A 20,336-nucleotide genomic window follows, 5' to 3' on the forward strand; every position below is an offset into this window, starting at 1 on the left:
GGAGGGCGTGGAAGAGGGGTTTAAAGAGGGCACATTAATGCCTCACTAGGGAATCTTCAGGGGGGGGTCACCTACGGAAGAGGGCGTGGACCCGGACCCTACACGAGCCTGCCCCCGCCCTAGGCACACAGAGCCAGCCGACCACAAGCTGAGCATCTACAAACAGCCCCCACCCTGTGTGCACACGCACCGGTACCCACAACACAGCAAGAGACCCCCACACGCAAAGTCAAAGACCCACAAAACAGCCCTTGCCCCCCCCCCCCCCCCCAGGGCCAAATACCCCCCCAACACAGCCAGAGACCCGCCCTGGGTACATAGAGGCCCAGCCCCCCCCCCCCCCAATCGAGAGCCCCCCCCCACTAACAAACATACAGATGCGGGGGGGGGGCGGCCTCCAGCGGTGGCAGTGACTCCGCACCGCCCCCCAGCTACAAGGGGGGGGGGTGGGGGGGGGGGGGGGGCTGGTGACGCACACAAGGGTGGGGCTGTGTGCCCCGCCCAGAGACAGCGCATAACAACCACTGTTTGCAGGAATACAGGGGGGGGAGGGGGCAACAACCGGAAGCAAGAAGGGAAAACCGGAAGGAGACGGCCGGAGCAACACCCGGTCGAGTAACGGGAAGACAACAGGAAGTGAGAGACGACGGGCCCCTGGGCCGAAAGCCAGACGAACATGGGCCCCAAAGCGAGGAGGAAGCACTGGAAGGGGAGACAGAGCAGTGACCCCTGGAGAGTGCAGCACCGGGACACTGGCACTGTGGCCCCTCCGGGACCCTGGCACTGTGCCCCCCCCTCTTCCCCCGGACCAGGGCACTGTGGCCCCCTGAGACACTGTTACAATAAAGTAAGCATAGGGAGGATGCACAAGACAAGTTACATTACAACACACTGGCACTGTGGCCCCCAGAGACACCGGCGACGTGGCCCCCAGAGACACCGGCACCGTGGCCCCCTGAGACACCGGCACTGTGGCCCCCCTGAGACACTGGCCACATGAAACACTACAGCAACTGAACCAGTGGCCCCCCCACTCACTGCAGCACCCCGCCAGCGGGGCATGAACCACTTCAGTGCCGAGCCACTGAGAAACTCGTGTACCAAGCCCCACCCCCCGAAACACTGCAGCCCCCAAGACAGCAACCAAGCGACCCCAGAAACACTGCGACCTCAGAAACACTGCATCTCCAAGCTGGTCCCACTAACACATCGCATGCGGCCACGACCCTTGCGGATCTGCAGCACTGAACCAGCGACCCGGAAACACTGCAATACGAGCAGCTGTGCTGTGACGCCGGTGGCTCAGTTAAGGCCCACTCACTCCATAAGCAATGCAGTGCTGAGCCAGTGACCGCAGCACCGAGCCAGCAACCCCTCAGACACTGCCGGCACCAAACAAGCATCCAGGGACAACTGAAACACTGCAGCACCGAGCCAGCAACCCCTCAGACACTGCCGGCACCAAACAAGCATCCAGGGACACCTGAAACACTGCAGCGCCGAGCCAGCAACCCCTCAGACACTGCCAGCACCAAATAAGCATCCAGGGACACCTGAAACACTGCAGCACCGAGCCAGCAACCCCTCAGACACTGCCGGCACCAAACAAGCATCCAGTGACACCTGAAACACTGCAGCACCGAGCCAGCAACCCCTCAGACACTGACAGCACCAAACAAGCATCCAAGGACACCTGAAACACTGCAGCACCGAGCCAGCAACCCCTCAGACACTGCCGGCACCAAACAAGCATCCAGTGACACCTGAAACACTGCAGCGCCGAGCCAGCAACCCCTCAGACACTGCCGGCACCAAGCAAGCATCCAGTGACACCTGAAACACTGCAGCGCCGAGCCAGCAACCCCTCAGACACTGCCGGCACCAAAGAAGCATCCAGGGATGTCTGAAACACTGCAGCACCGAGCCAGCAACCCCTCAGACACTGCCGGCACCAAAGAAGCATCCAGGGATGTCTGAAACACTGCAGCACCGAGCCAGCAACCCCTCAGACACTGCCGGCACCAAACAAGCATCCAGTGACACCTGAAACACTGCAGCGCCGAGCCAGCAACCCCTCAGACACTGCCGGCACCAAAGAAGCATCCAGGGATGTCTGAAACACTGCAGCACCGAGCCAGCAACCCCTCAGACACTGCCGGCACCAAACAAGCATCCAGTGACACCTGAAACACTGCAGCGCCGAGCCAGCAACCCCTCAGACACTGCCGGCACCAAAGAAGCATCCAGGGATGTCTGAAACACTGCAGCACCGAGCCAGCAACCCCTCAGACACTGCCAGCACCAAACAAGCATCCAGTGACTCCTGAAACACTGCAGCACCGATCCAGCAACCCCTCAGACACTGACAGCACCAAACAAGCATCCAGGGACACCTGAAACACTGCAGCACCGAGCCAGCAACCCCTCAGACACTGCCAGCACCAAACAAGCATCCAGGGACACCTGAAACACTGCAGCACCGAGCCAGCAACCCCTCAGACACTGACAGCACCAAACAAGCATCCAGGGACACCTGAAACACTGCAGCACCGAGCCAGCAACCCCTCAGACACTGACAGCACCAAACAAGCATCCAGGGATGTCTGAAACACTGCAGCACCGAGCCAGCAACCCCTCAGACACTGCCAGCACCAAACAAGCATCCAGTGATGTCTGAAACACTGCATTACCGAGCCAGCAACCCCTCAGACACTGACAGCACCAAACAAGCATCCAGGGATGTCTGAAACACTGCAGCACCTAGCCAGCAACCCCTCAGACACTGCCGGCACCAAACAAGCATCCAGTGACACCTGAAACACTGCAGCAGCCAGCTGACCTCACGCAACACTGCAGATCCAGTCAACTGCCACTTCCTTTTAAGGCAGTGTATCATGAAGCTAATGACACAAGACACTGCAGCACAGAGCCAGCAACCCCTCAAACAAGAATCCAGTGACTCCTGAAACACTGCAGCAGCTGGCCGATGGCCAAGCCACCACAGAAACTGATGCAGCACAGAGCCAGTGGCCCGAGACACTGCGCGAGCCTAAGACACTGCAATACAAGCAGGCCAGTGACACCTGGAGAGACCGTTTCACTGAGCTAGTATCCGCGTACCACACCAGCAATGTAGTGCTGATCCAGTGAACGCTGCAACACTGCAGCAGCGAGCTGGCCTCATGTGACCCCAGCTCCTAGCCCATGGCCAAGCCTCGCAGAAAGGAACCAGTGGCCCTCGAGGCACTGCTGCACTGAGCCAGTAACCCTCCTCCCCGAGACAGGGGAGACTGCAGCACCGAGCCAGCATCCAGGAACTGCCCAGACACTGCAGCGCCATCCAGTGGCCCTTGAAACACTGCAGCACCGTCCCACCGTCAACTACCACAGCAATAATCCAGAGGCCAGCGAGGCACTGCAGCATCGAACCAGGAGCAGCCTCCTTCTCCGAACACCAGCCTCTCTTGGGATTCAGAAAGGGAGTCGAGGCGTTTCGACTGATCCCAGCAAGAACATAGCGCCCGGATAACCTCGTGCGTGATTAGCCATGCTGTACAAGTCTGGATTGAGAGTGCGAATGAGCCCTGAGACACCACAGAACCGAGCCAACACCAAGTGACCCCTTAAAAACTCCAGCAGCCGAGCTGACTGCCAGCCACCACCTAAATGAACCAGTGACCCTCAAGGGCACTGCAGAGCCTGCGACCATTACATACCCGGCTGAATGCATCACCGACAAGCAACAACCGAAACACTGGAGCCCTGGAAGCCAATGAGGCCACAAAAAACACCTCCGTCCCTCTCACTGACATGTGGTCCTCAAGCCTTTTAATCCCTCCCGCCCCCAATAAGGGGGGCTTGCAGAATATTCCAATCATTCTATTAAGTAGGCAATGTTTACCAATGTCTAGACTTAAGTAAACATTGCAGGTACATTTTGTTACCAACACATGATTGCCAAACATACTATTGTGCTGAGGCAGGCCTTACTAACGTGTTAAAGTATCCACAGGGGGATTATTAGAAGGGGGGGTTTAAAGTCCTTCCCTTTCGACACCGGTTCCCAGCCAGCAGTAAAGGATGTTAAAGACGGCCCATTGAAAGGAAAACAAAGCACGGTTATTAGCAAAAAGGCTTCTTTAGGCCAGAGCCTGGCGCCCCGTGGGATCAGTTGTGCCCCACCCAGGTGGGCCCACCCCCAGTTTGAAGACCCCTGCCCTAGACACTGTAGCAGTCAGCCTGTTAACCTCAGCGCCAAGAGACTGCAAGATACAGCACCCCGAGACACTGCGGTGAGGAAAGCCAGTGACAGAACGCCTACACCCCCACCATGACCCACGAAAAGACCTCCAGCCACCACTGCAACACTACAGCCACCCCTCCAGTGACCCTAGTGCACTGCCAGTGGTCCTGGTACACTGCAAAACCAGAGCCGGACTCCACTGATGCATACATACTGTGCTTAACTTGTGCCAGTGGTGGGCTCCAGCCTTAGATCAGGGGTAAGAGCGATGGAATAAGGGGCATGAGGTGGAAGCGAGGCTTGGCACCCGTGGCATGTATGCGATGGAGACTAGAAGTGTAGGAAGCTAGAGCCGAGACTGGCCAGCCTGAGCATTCATGAGATAAAGAGACAGGAAGTATATGGGTGCAAGAAAGAGCCAATCAGAAACCCCAAATATTCAGCAACCCCAGTTTTGGAGTACTAAAAAACCCACGGACCCTCCCATTTCTTTTCCACTAAGCAATGGACAGACAGACTGCAAAACAAAAATGACACACAGCACCACTGCAGCAGTCTCCAGTGAGCGCGACACAGGCCTTCAGTGACAAATTCACTGCAGAACCGGCCTTCAGTGAGCGCAACACTGGCCTCCGGTGAACATGACACTGCAGCACCAGCCTTCGCTGAGCTCGGCACCAGCCTCCAGCGAGCGTGGCGACGCAGCACCGGCCTCCAGCGAGCGCAGGAACACAGCACCGGCCACCAGCGGGCGCGGCGACGCAGAACCGGCCTCCAGCGGGTGCGACGACGCAGCACCAGCCTCCAGCGAGCGCGGCGACGCAGCACCGGCCACCAGCGGGCGCGGCGGTGCAGCACCAGCCTCCAGTACAGACCTGCTGTGAGACACACAGCAAAGCCCCTCCCAATACACTGCAGCACCAGACCTCCCGGCAAACACACACAGCAGCACAAGACATGCAGTCAGTGACCTCACATGACCTTTAGGCCACAATGACACCTACCTGAGTTTCTGTCAAGGTCTCCAGTGCCTGGATGACTGACTGCTCCGGACGGGAGGCCTGCGACTGGGCAAGGAAGAAAGAGAGTGGGGGTCAGATGGGCGGGCCAGCCTCTCGTCACGTTATTGCAACATACCATAGAATCGCAACCTGCCCATGGACCAATCCCCCACTGCCCCCAGTACTGAATCCTGTGTTTCACCCACCTGAACTGAAACATTACCCCAGTACTGCAGCCTGCGGGTAAAACTTTGGGTCATACTCCGCCCTTTGACCTCTAAATGAAGCACCCACCTTAGTAACTCCAGGCAGCCCCATAACTCCCTGTCACCAGACCCCAGCACTGCAGCCTGCCTTTCAACCCCCCTTACTAGACACCGGCACTGCAGCCTGCCGTTCCAGCTCCCTTACTAGACCCCAGCACTGCAGCCTGACTTTCAAGCTCCCTTTACTAGACCCCAGCACTGCAGCCTGCCTTTCAAGCTCCCTTACTAGACACCAGCACTGCAGCCTGCCTTTCACCCCCCCTTACTAGACACCAGCACTGCAGCCTGCCTTTCAAGCTCCCTTACTAGACACCAGCACTGCAGCCTGCCTTTCAAGCTCCCTTACTAGACACCAGCACTGCAGCCTGCCTTTCAAGCTCCCTTTACTAGACACCAGCACTGCAGCCTGCCTTTCAAGCTCCCTTACTAGACACCAGCACTGCAGCCTGCCTTTCAAGCCCCCCTTACTAGACACCAGCACTGCAGCCTGCCGTTCAAGCTCCCTTACTAGACCCCAGCACCGCAGCCTGCCTTTCAACACCCCCTTACTAGACACCAGCACTGCAGCCTGCCGTTCCAGCTCCCTTACTAGACACCAGCACTGCAGCCTGCCTTTCAAGCTCCCTTACTAGACACCAGCACTGCAGCCTGCCTTTCAAGCTCCCTTACAAGACACCAGCACTGCAGCCTGCCTTTCACCCCCCTTACTAGACACCAGCACTGCAGCCTGCCTTTCAAGCTCCCTTAGTAGACACCAGCACTGCAGCCTGCCGTTCCAGCTCCCTTACTAGACACCAGCACTGCAGCCTGCCTTTCAATCTCCCTTACAAGACACCAGCGCTGCAGCCTGCCTTTCAATCTTCCTTACTAGACACCAGCACTGCAGCCTGCCTTTCAAGCTCTCTTACTAGACACCAGCACTGCAGCCTGCCATTCAAACTCCCTTACTAGACACCAGCACTGCAGCCTGCCTTTCAATCTCTTACTAGACACCAGCACTGCAGCCTGCCTTTCAAGCTCCCTTACTAGACACCAGCACTGCAGCCTGCCTTTCAAGCTCCCTTACTAGACACCAGCACTGCAGCCTGCCTTTCAAGCTCCCTTAGTAGACACCAGCACTGCAGCCTGCCTTTCAACCCCCCCTTACTAGACACCAGCACTGCAGCCTGCCTTTCAACACCACCTTACTAGACACAGGCACTGCAGCCTGCCTTTAAAGCCCCCCTTACTAGACACCAGCACTGCAGCCTGCCTTTCAATCTCCCTTACTAGACACCAGCAGTGCAGCCTGCCTTTCAAGCTCCCTTAATAGACACCAGCACTGCAGCCTGCCTTTCAAGCTCCCTTACTAGACACCAGCACTGCAGCCTGCCTTTCAAGCTCCCTTACTAGACACCAGCACTGCAGCCTGCCTTTCAAGCTCCCTTACTAGACACCAGCACTGCAGCCTGCCTTTCAAGCTCCCTTACTAGACCCCAGCACTGCAGCATGCCTTTCAACCCCCCCCTTACTAGACTCCAGCACTGCAGCCTGCCTTTCAAGCCCCCTTTACTAGACACCAGCACTGCAGCCTGCCTTTCAAGCTCCCTTACTAGACACCAGCACTGCAGCCTGCCTTTCAATCTCTTACTAGACACCAGCACTGCAGCCTGCCGTTCAAGCTCCCTTACTAGACACCAGCACTGCAGCCTGCCTTTCACCCCCCTTACTAGACACCAGCACTGCGGCCTGCCTTTCAATCTCTTACTAGACACCAGCACTGCAGCCTGCCGTTCAAGCTCCCTTACTAGACTCCAGCACTGCAGCCTGCCTTTCAAGCCCCCTTTACTAGACACCAGCAATGCAGCCTGCCTTTCAAGCTCCCTTACTAGACCCCAGCACTGCAGCCTACCTTTCAACCCCCCTTACTAAACACCAGCACTGCAGCCTGCCTTTCACCCCCCCTTACTAGACACCAGCACTGCAGCCTGCCTTTCAATCTCCCTTACTAGACCCCAGCACTGCAGCCTGCCTTTCAATCTCCCTTACTAGACACCAGCACTGCAGCCTGCCTTTCAAGCACCCTTACTAGACCCCAGCACTGCAGCCTGCCTTTCAAGCTCCCTTACTAGACCCCAGCACTGCAGCCTGCCTTTCAAGCTCCCTTACTAGACACCAGCACTGCAGCCTGCCTTTCAATCTCCCTTACTAGACACCAGCAGTGCAGCCTGCCTTTCAAGCTCCCTTACTAGACACCAGCACTGCAGACTGCCTTTCAAGCACCCTTACTAGACCCCAGCACTGCAGCCTGCCTTTCAAGCACCCTTACTAGACCCCAGCACTGCAGCCTGCCTTTCAAACACCCTTACTAGACACCAGCACTGCAGCCTGCCTTTCAATCTCCCTTACTAGACCCCAGCACTGCAGCCTGCCTTTCAAGCACCCTTACTAGACCCCAGCACTGCAGCCTGCCTTTCAAGCTCCCTTACTAGACCCCAGCACTGCAGCCTGCCTTTCAAGCTCCCTTACTAGACACCAGCAGTGCAGCCTGCCTCTTTAAGCTCCCTTACTAGACACCAGCACTGCAGCCTGCCGTTCAAGCTCCCTTACAAGACCCCAGCTCTGCAGCCTGCCTGTCAAGCCCCCCTTACTAGACCCCAGCACTGCAGCCTGCCTTTCAAGCTCCCTTACTCCACCACCAGCACTGCGGCCTGCCTTTCAAGCCCCCTTTACTAGACACCAGCACTGCAGCCTGCCTTTCAATCTCCCTTACTAGACCCCAACACTGCAGCCTGCCTTTCAATCTCCCTTACTAGACACCAGCACTGCAGCCTGACTTTCAAGCTCCCTTTACTAGACCCCAGCACTGCAGCCTGCCTTTCAAGCTCCCTTACTAGACACCAGCACTGCAGCCTGCCTTTCACCCCCCTTACTAGACACCAGCACTGCAGCCTGCCTTTCAAGCTCCCTTACTAGACACCAGCACTGCAGCCTGCCTTTCAAGCTCCCTTACTAGACACCAGCACTGCAGCCTGCCTTTCAAGCTCCCTTTACTAGACACCAGCACTGCAGCCTGCCTTTCAAGCTCCCTTACTAGACACCAGCACTGCAGCCTGCCTTTCAAGCCCCCCTTACTAGACACCAGCACTGCAGCCTGCCGTTCAAGCTCCCTTACTAGACCCCAGCACCGCAGCCTGCCTTTCAACACCCCCTTACTAGACACCAGCACTGCAGCCTGCCGTTCCAGCTCCCTTACTAGACACCAGCACTGCAGCCTGCCTTTCAAGCTCCCTTACTAGACACCAGCACTGCAGCCTGCCTTTCAAGCTCCCTTACAAGACACCAGGCACTGCAGCCTGCCTTTCACCCCCCTTACTAGACACCAGCACTGCAGCCTGCCTTTCAAGCTCCCTTAGTAGACACCAGCACTGCAGCCTGCCGTTCCAGCTCCCTTACTAGACACCAGCACTGCAGCCTGCCTTTCAATCTCCTTACAAGACACCAGCGCTGCAGCCTGCCTTTCAATCTTCCTTACTAGACACCAGCACTGCAGCCTGCCTTTCAAGCTCTCTTACTAGACACCAGCACTGCAGCCTGCCATTCAAACTCCCTTACTAGACACCAGCACTGCAGCCTGCCTTTCAATCTCTTACTAGACACCAGCACTGCAGCCTGCCTTTCAAGCTCCCTTACTAGACACCAGCACTGCAGCCTGCCTTTCAAGCTCCCTTACTAGACACCAGCACTGCAGCCTGCCTTTCAAGCTCCCTTAGTAGACACCAGCACTGCAGCCTGCCTTTCAACCCCCCTTACTAGACACCAGCACTGCAGCCTGCCTTTCAACACCACCTTACTAGACACAGGCACTGCAGCCTGCCTTTAAAGCCCCCCTTACTAGACACCAGCACTGCAGCCTGCCTTTCAATCTCCCTTACTAGACACCAGCAGTGCAGCCTGCCTTTCAAGCTCCCTTAATAGACACCAGCACTTCAGCCTGCCTTTCAAGCTCCCTTACTAGACACCAGCACTGCAGCCTGCCTTTCAAGCTCCCTTACTAGACACCAGCACTGCAGCCTGCCTTTCAAGCTCCCTTACTAGACACCAGCACTGCAGCCTGCCTTTCAAGCCCCCTTTACTAGACACCAGCACTGCAGCCTGCCTTTCAAGCTCCTTACTAGACACCAGCACTGCAGCCTGCCTTTCAATCTCTTACTAGACACCAGCACTGCAGCCTGCCGTTCAAGCTCCCTTACTAGACACCAGCACTGCAGCCTGCCTTTCACCCCCCTTTACTAGACACCAGCACTGCAGCCTGCCTTTCAAGCTCCCTTACTAGACACCAGCACTGCAGCCTGCCTTTCAATCTCTTACTAGACACCAGCACTGCAGCCTGCCGTTCAAGCTCCCTTACTAGACTCCAGCACTGCAGCCTGCCTTTCAAGCCCCTTTACTAGACACCAGCAATGCAGCCTGCCTTTCAAGCTCCCTTACTAGACCCCAGCACTGCAGCCTACCTTTCAACCCCCCCTTACTAAACACCAGCACTGCAGCCTGCCTTTCACCCCCCCTTACTAGACACCAGCACTGCAGCCTGCCTTTCAATCTCCCTTACTAGACACCAGCACTGCAGCCTGCCTTTCAAGCACCCTTACTAGACCCCAGCACTGCAGCCTGCCTTTCAAGCTCCCTTACTAGACCCCAGCACTGCAGCCTGCCTTTCAAGCTCCCTTACTAGACACCAGCACTGCAGCCTGCCTTTCAATCTCCCTTACTAGACACCAGCAGTGCAGCCTGCCTTTCAAGCTCCCTTACTAGACACCAGCACTGCAGACTGCCTTTCAAGCACCCTTACTAGACCCCAGCACTGCAGCCTGCCTTTCAAGCACCCTTACTAGACCCCAGCACTGCAGCCTGCCTTTCAAACACCCTTACTAGACACCAGCACTGCAGCCTGCCTTTCAATCTCCCTTACTAGACCCCAGCACTGCAGCCTGCCTTTCAAGCACCCTTACTAGACCCCAGCACTGCAGCCTGCCTTTCAAGCTCCTTACTAGACCCCAGCACTGCAGCCTGCCTTTCAAGCTCCCTTACTAGACACCAGCAGTGCAGCCTGCCTCTTAAGCTCCCTTACTAGACACCAGCACTGCAGCCTGCCGTTCAAGCCTCCCTTACAAGACCCCAGCTCTGCAGCCTGCCTGTCAAGCCCCCCTTACTAGACCCCAGCACTGCAGCCTGCCTTTCAAGCTCCCTTACTCCACACCAGCACTGCGGCCTGCCTTTCAAGCCCCCTTTACTAGACACCAGCACTGCAGCCTGCCTTTCAATCTCCCTTACTAGACCCCAACACTGCAGCCTGCCTTTCAATCTCCCTTACTAGACACCAGCACTGCAGCCTGACTTTCAAGCTCCCTTTACTAGACCCCAGCACTGCAGCCTGCCTTTCAAGCTCCCTTACTAGACACCAGCACTGCAGCCTGCCTTTCACCCCCCCTTACTAGACACCAGCACTGCAGCCTGCCTTTCAAGCTCCCTTACTAGACACCAGCACTGCAGCCTGCCTTTCAAGCTCCCCTTACTAGACACCAGCACTGCAGCCTGCCTTTCAAGCTCCCTTTACTAGACACCAGCACTGCAGCCTGCCTTTCAAGCTCCCTTACTAGACACCAGCACTGCAGCCTGCCTTTCAAGCCCCCTTACTAGACACCAGCACTGCAGCCTGCCGTTCAAGCTCCCTTACTAGACCCCAGCACCGCAGCCTGCTTTCAACACCCCCTTACTAGACACCAGCACTGCAGCCTGCCGTTCCAGCTCCCTTACTAGACACCAGCACTGCAGCCTGCCTTTCAAGCTCCCTTACTAGACACCAGCACTGCAGCCTGCCTTTCAAGCTCCCTTACAAGACACCAGCACTGCAGCCTGCCTTTCACCCCCCTTACTAGACACCAGCACTGCAGCCTGCCTTTCAAGCTCCCTTAGTAGACACCAGCACTGCAGCCTGCCGTTCCAGCTCCCTTACTAGACACCAGCACTGCAGCCTGCCTTTCAATCTCCCTTACAAGACACCAGCGCTGCAGCCTGCCTTTCAATCTTCCTTACTAGACACCAGCACTGCAGCCTGCCTTTCAAGCTCTCTTACTAGACACCAGCACTGCAGCCTGCCATTCAAACTCCCTTACTAGACACCAGCACTGCAGCCTGCCTTTCAATCTCTTACTAGACACCAGCACTGCAGCCTGCCTTTCAAGCTCCCTTACTAGACACCAGCACTGCAGCCTGCCTTTCAAGCTCCCTTACTAGACACCAGCACTGCAGCCTGCCTTTCAAGCTCCCTTAGTAGACACCAGCACTGCAGCCTGCCTTTCAACCCCCCTTACTAGACACCAGCACTGCAGCCTGCCTTTCAACACCACTTACTAGACACAGGCACTGCAGCCTGCCTTTAAAGCCCCCTTACTAGACACCAGCACTGCAGCCTGCCTTTCAATCTCCCTTACTAGACACCAGCAGTGCAGCCTGCCTTTCAAGCTCCCTTAATAGACACCAGCACTGCAGCCTGCCTTTCAAGCTCCCTTACTAGACACCAGCACTGCAGCCTGCCTTTCAAGCTCCCTTACTAGACACCAGCACTGCAGCCTGCCTTTCAAGCCCCCTTTACTAGACACCAGCACTGCAGCCTGCCTTTCAAGCTCCCTTACTAGACACCAGCACTGCAGCCTGCCTTTCAATCTCTTACTAGACACCAGCACTGCAGCCTGCCGTTCAAGCTCCCTTACTAGACACCAGCACTGCAGCCTGCCTTTCACCCCCCTTTACTAGACACCAGCACTGCAGCCTGCCTTTCAAGCTCCCTTACTAGACACCAGCACTGCAGCCTGCCTTTCAATCTCTTACTAGACACCAGCACTGCAGCCTGCCGTTCAAGCTCCCTTACTAGACTCCAGCACTGCAGCCTGCCTTTCAAGCCCCCTTTACTAGACACCAGCAATGCAGCCTGCCTTTCAAGCTCCCTTACTAGACCCCAGCACTGCAGCCTACCTTTCAACCCCCCCTTACTAAACACCAGCACTGCAGCCTGCCTTTCACCCCCCCTTACTAGACACCAGCACTGCAGCCTGCCTTTCAATCTCCCTTACTAGACCCCAGCACTGCAGCCTGCCTTTCAATCTCCCTTACTAGACACCAGCACTGCAGCCTGCCTTTCAAGCACCCTTACTAGACCCCAGCACTGCAGCCTGCCTTTCAAGCTCCCTTACTAGACCCCAGCACTGCAGCCTGCCTTTCAAGCTCCCTTACTAGACACCAGCACTGCAGCCTGCCTTTCAATCTCCCTTACTAGACACCAGCGGTGCAGCCTGCCTTTCAAGCTCCCTTACTAGACACCAGCACTGCAGACTGCCTTTCAAGCACCCTTACTAGACCCCAGCACTGCAGCCTGCCTTTCAAGCACCCTTACTAGACCCCAGCACTGCAGCCTGCCTTTCAAACACCCTTACTAGACACCAGCACTGCAGCCTGCCTTTCAATCTCCCTTACTAGACCCCAGCACTGCAGCCTGCCTTTCAAGCACCCTTACTAGACCCCAGCACTGCAGCCTGCCTTTCAAGCTCCCTTACTAGACCCCAGCACTGCAGCCTGCCTTTCAAGCTCCCTTACTAGACACCAGCAGTGCAGCCTGCCTCTTAAGCTCCCTTACTAGACACCAGCACTGCAGCCTGCCGTTCAAGCTCCCTTACAAGACCCCAGCTCTGCAGCCTGCCTGTCAAGCCCCCCTTACTAGACCCCAGCACTGCAGCCTGCCTTTCAAGCTCCCTTACTCCACACCAGCACTGCGGCCTGCCTTTCAAGCCCCCTTTACTAGACACCAGCACTGCAGCCTGCCTTTCAATCTCCCTTACTAGACCCCAACACTGCAGCCTGCCTTTCAATCTCCCTTACTAGACACCAGCACTGCAGCCTGCCTTTCAAGCACCCTTACTAGACACCAGCACTGCAGCCTGCCTTTCAATCTCCCTTACTAGACCCCAGCACTGCAGCCTGCCTTTCAAGCACCCTTACTAGACCCCAGCACTGCAGCCTGCCTTTCAAGCTCCCTTACTAGACCCCAGCACTGCAGCCTGCCTTTCAAGCTCCCTTACTAGACACCAGCAGTGCAGCCTGCCTCTTAAGCTCCCTTACTAGACACCAGCACTGCAGCCTGCCGTTCAAGCTCCCTTACTAGACCGCAGCACTGCAGCCTGCCTTTCAAGCCCCCCTTACTAGACCCCAGCACTGCAGCCTGCCTTTCAAGCCCCCCTTACTAGACCCCAGCACTGCAGCCTGCCTTGCAAGCCCCCCTTACTAGACCCCAGCACTGCAGCCTGCCTTTCAAGCCCCCTTACTAGACCCCAGCCGGCCTTTCAAGCTCCCTAACTGGATCCGAGCACTGCAGCCTGCCTTTCAAGCCCCCCTTACTAGACACCAACACTGCAGCCTGCCTTTCAACCCCCCTTACTAGACATCAGCACTGCAGCCTGCCGTTCCAACTCCCTTACTAGACACCAGCACTGCAGCCTGCCTTTCAATCTCCCTTACTAGACACCAGCACTGCAGCCTGCCTTTCAAGCTCCCTTACTAGACACCAGCACTGCAGCCTGCCTTTCAAGCTCCCTTACTAGACCCCAGCACTGCAGCCTGCCTTTCAAGCCCCCCTTACTAGACACCAGCACTGCAGCCTGCCTTTCAATCTCCCTTACTAGACCCCAGCACTGCAGCCTGCCTTTCAAGCACCCTTACTAGACCCCAGCACTGCAGCCTGCCTTTCAAGCTCCCTTACAAGACACCAGCACTGCAGCCTGCCTTTCAAGCTCCCTTACTAGACACCAGCACTGCAGCCTGCCTTTCAAGCTCCCTTACTAGACACCAGCACTGCGGCCTGCCGTTCAAGCTCCCTTACTAGACCGCAGCACTGCAGCCTGCCTTTCAAGACCCCCTTACTAGACCCCAGCACTGCAGCCTGCCTTTCAAGCTCCCTTACTAGACCCCAGCACTGCAGCCTGCCTTTCAAGCCCCCCTTACTAGACCCCAGCACTGCAGTCCACCCTCAAACCTTCAGTACAACGGAGCCGCCTTTCACCTCCAGATCTAGAATGCCCGATGAAGCCTTGGTACTGGAAACTGCACTTTAACCCTTGGACAATCAAGCCCCCCAGTACAGCCCCCTGCGCCCAGTACAGCCCCCTGCCCCCCAGTACAGCAGACTCTTGCCCTCCTGCCCCAGGGCACTCACCATCAGCCCCGCCTCCACGGTGGGCACCAGGGTCAGCTTGCTGCCATCCGACACCCCTGAGTCCTGGAGTCGCCCCGAGGTCAGCCGCCTGCGGAGAGATGAGGGGGTCAGACGGGGCAGCTCTGGGGGGGCCATGTCCGGACCTTCCCTCCCACAAAGACCCCTGCCCGGGCAGCAGTGGGGTACACACCCCTGCCTTTAAACTGGCAAGGTGGACACCCGTGTGATACTGCCTGCCCCCCCCCCCCCCCCCGGTCATAGGACTGACGACGACCGCCCGCAGGACCCCACATGTAAATGACCCACTCACCCCCTGACGGATCTAGGGAGAGGACAACCCCCCCCCCCCCCCGGACAGATCCAGAGAGAGTCACCCCGACCCTACAGGAACTCCCCCATGGGACAGCTATGGTCAGACTTCGGTTTCTGACCCCCACACTGACAGCCACAGAAGGACCCCCCCCCCAGTAGAGACCGCCCGGCACCCCACACGCACACACACATGCACCCCCCACAGGCAGACCTAGGAAGTCTTGACCCCCCCCCCCCTCCTCCCCCCCACGTGCCTCACCATCCCAGCTAACCCATGGAGAGTCTCGACCACCCCCCGCACTTACAACCCCTCCCCTGACAGACCTAGGGAGGGGTCTAACCCCCCATGCATAATTAGGGAGGGATCTTACCACACACTTACATGCCCCCCAGACCATGGGCTAGCCCTACACCCCCCCATACACACTATGTTCTAGCCCAGCCCCCCTCCCCCCAGACATAACATGTCCTGGCCCTGCCTCCTCCCCACATACCTTGGGCTAGTCCTGCCCCCCCCCTCCACAGACCATGAGCTAGTCCTGCCCCCACTCCACAGACCATGGGCGAGTCCTGCCCCCACTCCACAGACCATGGGCGAGTCCTGCCCCCCCTCCACCGACCATGGGCTAGCCCTGCCCCCCCCCCCCACACACAGACCATGGCCTAGTCCTGTCCCCCTCAGACCACGTACTAGCCCTGCCCCCCAAAGACCATATTCTAGCCCTGTAACCACACACAGACCATGTTCTAGCCCTGCCCCCCACACACAGACCATGTTCTAGCCCTGCCCCCCACACACAGACCATGTTCTAGCCCTGCCCCCCACACACAGACCATGGTCTAGCCCTGCCCCCCACACAGACCATGTTCAAGCCATGCCCCCCCCCCCACAGACCATGTCCTAACCCTGCCCCCAAGACCATATTCTAGCCCTGCCCCCCACGCACAGACCATGTTCAAGCCCTGCCCCCACACACACACACAGACCATGTCCTAGCCCTGCCCCCGCTAAACACAGACCATGTCCTAGCCCTGCCCCCACGCACAGACCGTGTTCTAGCCTTGCCACCCCACACACAGCCCATGTTCTAGCCTTGCAACCCCACACACAGTCCATGTTCTAGCCCCCCACATACCATGTCCTAGCCCTGACCCCACCCCCACACACACACCATGGGCTAGTCCTGTTTCCCTCAGACCATGTCCTAGCCCCCCCACACACAGACCATGTCCTAACCCTGCCCCCCCCACACACACAGACCATGCCCTAGCCCCCCTCACAAACCATGTCCTAACCCTGCCCCCCCACACACACAGACCATGTCCTAACCCTGCCCACGCCAGACATACCGTGTCCTAGCCCTGCCCCCCCACACAGACCATGTCCTAACCCTGCCCCCCCCACACACACAGACCATGCCCTAGCCCCCCTCACAAACCATGTCCTAACCCTGCCCCCCACACACATAGACCATGTCCTAGCCTTGCCCCCCACACACACAGACCATGTCCTAACCGTGCCCACCCCAAACATAACATGTCCTAGCCCCGCCCCCCCCCACACACAGACCATGTCCTAGCCCTGACCCCCCACACACAGACCATGGGCTAGTCCTGTCCCCCTCAGGCCATGTTCTAGTCTGCCCCCCACACAGTCCATGTCCTAGCCCCCCCCCACAAACCATGGGCTAGTCCTGTCCCCCTCAGACCATGTCCTAACCCTGCCCCCCCCCACAGATCATGTCCTGCCCCCCCACACACACAGACCATGTCCTAGCCCCACACACACAGACCATGGGCTAGTCCTGTCCCCCTCAGACCATGATCTAGTCTGCCCACACACACAGACCATGTTCTAGCCCTGCCCCCCCCAACGATCATGCCCTGCCCCCCCCCCACACACAGACCATGTCCTAGCCCCCCCCCACACACACAGACCATGGGCTAGTCCTGTCCCCCTCAGACCATGATCTAGTCTGCCCCCACACACAGACCATGTTCCAGCCCTGCCCCCCCCCCACAGATCATGTCCTGCCCCCCCACACACAGACCATGTCCTAGCCCCCCCCACACACAAACCATGGGCTAGTCCTGTCCCCCTCAGACCATGTTCTAGCCCTGCCCCCCCCCCCCACAGATCATGTCCTGCCCCCCCCCCCCCGCACACACAGACCATGTCCTAGCCCCCCCCCCACACACACACACAGACCATGGGCTAGTCCTGTCCCCCTCAGACCCTGTCCTCGCCGTGCCCCCACACACACAGACTCACCGGTCGCGGTGCAGCACGCTCAGCCGCTCCCGGGGCACCCTCAGCCGCTGGGCCAGGCGCCGCTCCAGCCCCTCCACCGTCTCCTCGGCCGGGACGCTGAGCTCGAAGCGGGTCCCCGTGGTGCTCTGCACCGACAGCTGCATGGGGGCGGCGGGGGCCCCGGGGGGCGGCTCGCAGGGCACCCGGCGGGGGCTGCAGCTCCGGGGGTCCATGCGGGCACCTGCGGGGGGAGGAGAGGGGGTCAGTGAGGTCACTTGGGGGGGGGGGGGAGAATCGGGGGTACTCTAGAGGGGACATGACTTGAGGCGTTCATTCACGGTCCGATCCAGGGGTGTTACAAAGGGCCCCCGGGAAGGGGGGGGTTAACCCACGGGTCCAGTGTGAGGGTTTTCAGGAACGTTACAAGGGGCCCCCTCCCTGAGTTTTGGGGGGTGTTATCCACGGGTCCCCGGTGTGGGGGTGTTCTAAGAAGCCCCCTATAGAAGTACCGGGGGGGGGGGGGGGGGGCATCCAATGGTATGGTGTTAGTGTTACAAGGCACCCCCTCACTGTGTACCGGGGGGGGGGGGGTCATCCAATGGTATGGTGTGAGGGTGTTCAGGGGGTGTTACAAGCCCCCCCTCACTGGGTACCTGGGGGGGGGGGTCATCCAATGGTATGGTGTGCAGGACTTAAGGGGGTGTTACAAGCCCCCCCCCCCCTCACTGGGTACCTGGGGGGTCATCCAATTCAGTTGTGTGAGAGAGGTCGGGCGGTGTACGGGGCCCCCCCATCTCTAAGTACCTCGGGGGGGTCCCTTTTGTGGGTGTCCTTACCAGGCTTCTTTTGGGGTCTCCCGTCCAGTGGTTTTCCTTCACGAGGCTCCTTTTAAGATGCTTCCTTTTTTGGGGTGTCCTCCCCGTGAGATCCTTTCCAGGGATACTCCTTGGCTGGGTCTTCTCTGGGTGACTTCCTCGGGGGTCTCCCTGCGGGGTCCTTCTCCTGAAGGTGGGGGGCTGAAATACTCCTTTGTGGTTCTTGTCCCGGGTGTTCCTTCCGGGGGGGGGGGGGGGATTTCCCAGCGATCCTGGATTCAGGGGTCCTGTGCGGTACTCTCGGGGTCTCCTGTGCTGACCCTGGGGGGCTCTGGGGAGGGGGGGCTCCACTGAGATACTCCTTTGTGTCCCGGATGTTCCTTCCTGGGGGTGTCCAGTGATCCTGGGGTCCTGTCCGCTCCTCTGGGGCCCCCTGTGTTGACCCTGGGGGTCTCTCTCTCTCTCTGGGGGGGGGTTTCTCTCCGGTGAGGGGGGTCCACTCCTTTGTGGTTCTTGTCCCGGATGTTCCTTCCTGGGGGTCTCTCCCAGTGATCCTGAATTCGGGGGTCCTGTCCGTTCCTCTGGGGTCGACCCTGGGGGGCTCTCTCTTTCTCTCTGGGGGGGTCCTCTCAGGGGGGGGCTCTGCTGCTCCTGCGGTTCCCGCGCTCCTCTGCGCCCTAGCAGCTCAAAGTAGCAAAAAAAAGTTACATTGTGTCCTCAGCGTTCCGAGGCTTCCCTGCGAGGCCCCGCCCCCGGCCGCCGCAGCCAATAGCAAGCCACTGTCCATCCGCAGACAATGGCACTCGGTGTCAGACCCCACCCACTCCGTGTACACCAATAGCAGTCACTGGCTACTCCGCCCCCACGTGGCTGCCGGCTGCACGTGTCCGCCTATCAGCGGCTGATGCCGGGATAGCTCCTACGCCATTGGGCCGGGAGTCGGGGGGCGTGACTACGAGAAGTCCTGAAGGCTCCGCCCCTTTCTTCTGTGTTCGCCATTCATAATATATGGAGCTTACAACAAAGGACGGGGGATGGGCGGAGCGGCCGAGGCCGGGGAGGGGGGGCAAGGGTCACAGGGAGGGGGAGGGGATCACGAGGGGCTTCCATGGCTTAAACCCCCTCCCCCAGCGCTCCATGTGCCAGCTCGGGGCTGCGGCTGGAGAGTGGGGGAGGGGCGGAGACTAAACATGGCTGCAGACGGGGGGGGGGGGCTAGGGTGAAAGGTACAATGAGAGCCCCCCACCCCCGCTGCGAGGGGCGGATCAATTGGGGGGGCATAGGCACCCCTCATCATCACCCCATGGGGTCTACCCAAGGTACCCCCCCACATCCTCCTGCGGGGCACCCCTCAGACCACCTCATGGGGTCTACCCAACGTACACCCAGCATCCTCCTGCGGGGCACCGCTCAGACCACCCCATGGGGTCCACCCAAGGTACCCCCCCACATCCTATTGCGGTGCACCCCTCAGACAACCCCATGGGGTCTACCGAAGGTACACCCTGCATCCTCCTGCGGTGCACCCCTCAGACCACCTCATGGGGTCTGCCCAAGGTACACCCAGCATCCTCCTGCAGGGCACCCCTCAGACCACCCCATGGGGTCTGCCCAAGGTACACCCAGCACCCTCCTGCGGGGCACCCCTCAGACCACCTCATGGGGTCTACCCAAGGTACACCCAGCACCCTCCTGCGGGGCACCCCTCAGACCACCTCATGGGGTCTACCCAAGGTACACCCAGCATCCTCCTGCGGGGCACCCCTCAGACCACCCCATGGGGTCTACCGAAGGTACACCCAGCATCCTCCTGCGGGTCACCCCTCAGACCACCCCATGGGGTCCACCCAAGGTGCACCCAGCATCCTCCTGCGGTGCACCCCACAGAGCACCTCATGGTGTCTACCCGTGGTTCCTTCTTATCTTAAACTCTCCGCCTCCTCTTCAATTGTGGATACATAATCTGACCATTCTTGGCAGGGCCAAATCTTCAGGTGTCGCCCTGGTGAAAAGACTCAACCTTCCGTCCCAAATTAGCACCATGGCCGAGAATGCACGCTACCAACTGTGCCTTTTCTGGCGGATCTGACGCTATATTTGTCAAAACGAATGGGGATAGGATGTGGTCTGATGGCTAGGTTGCTGACTTTGGAGCTGGGAAACGAAGGTTCGAGCCTCGGGGTCGCGTCCACATCCTGTGAGTC

The 20,336-nt window shown here is 58.6% G+C and overlaps 1 protein-coding gene across 1 annotated transcript in view; it reads right to left on the minus strand.

Annotated features, from left to right (window-relative positions):
* Positions 1-18,289, minus strand: part of MIDN (midnolin) — a 32,595-nt gene extending 14,306 nt beyond the window's left edge. Inside the window, 4 exon segments of the mRNA XM_086946694.1 lie at positions 5,248-5,310; positions 14,755-14,842; positions 17,339-17,558; positions 18,154-18,289. Coding sequence (XP_086802820.1) covers positions 5,248-5,310; positions 14,755-14,842; positions 17,339-17,550 — 363 coding nt within the window. The 5' untranslated portion in view covers positions 17,551-17,558; positions 18,154-18,289.
* Between the last annotated feature and the right edge of the window lie 2,047 nt (positions 18,290-20,336).

The sequence above is a fragment of the Lissotriton vulgaris genome, chromosome 12 (genome assembly GCF_964263255.1).
Source record: "Lissotriton vulgaris chromosome 12, aLisVul1.2, whole genome shotgun sequence".
NCBI classification, from domain to species: Eukaryota; Metazoa; Chordata; class Amphibia; order Caudata; family Salamandridae; genus Lissotriton; species Lissotriton vulgaris.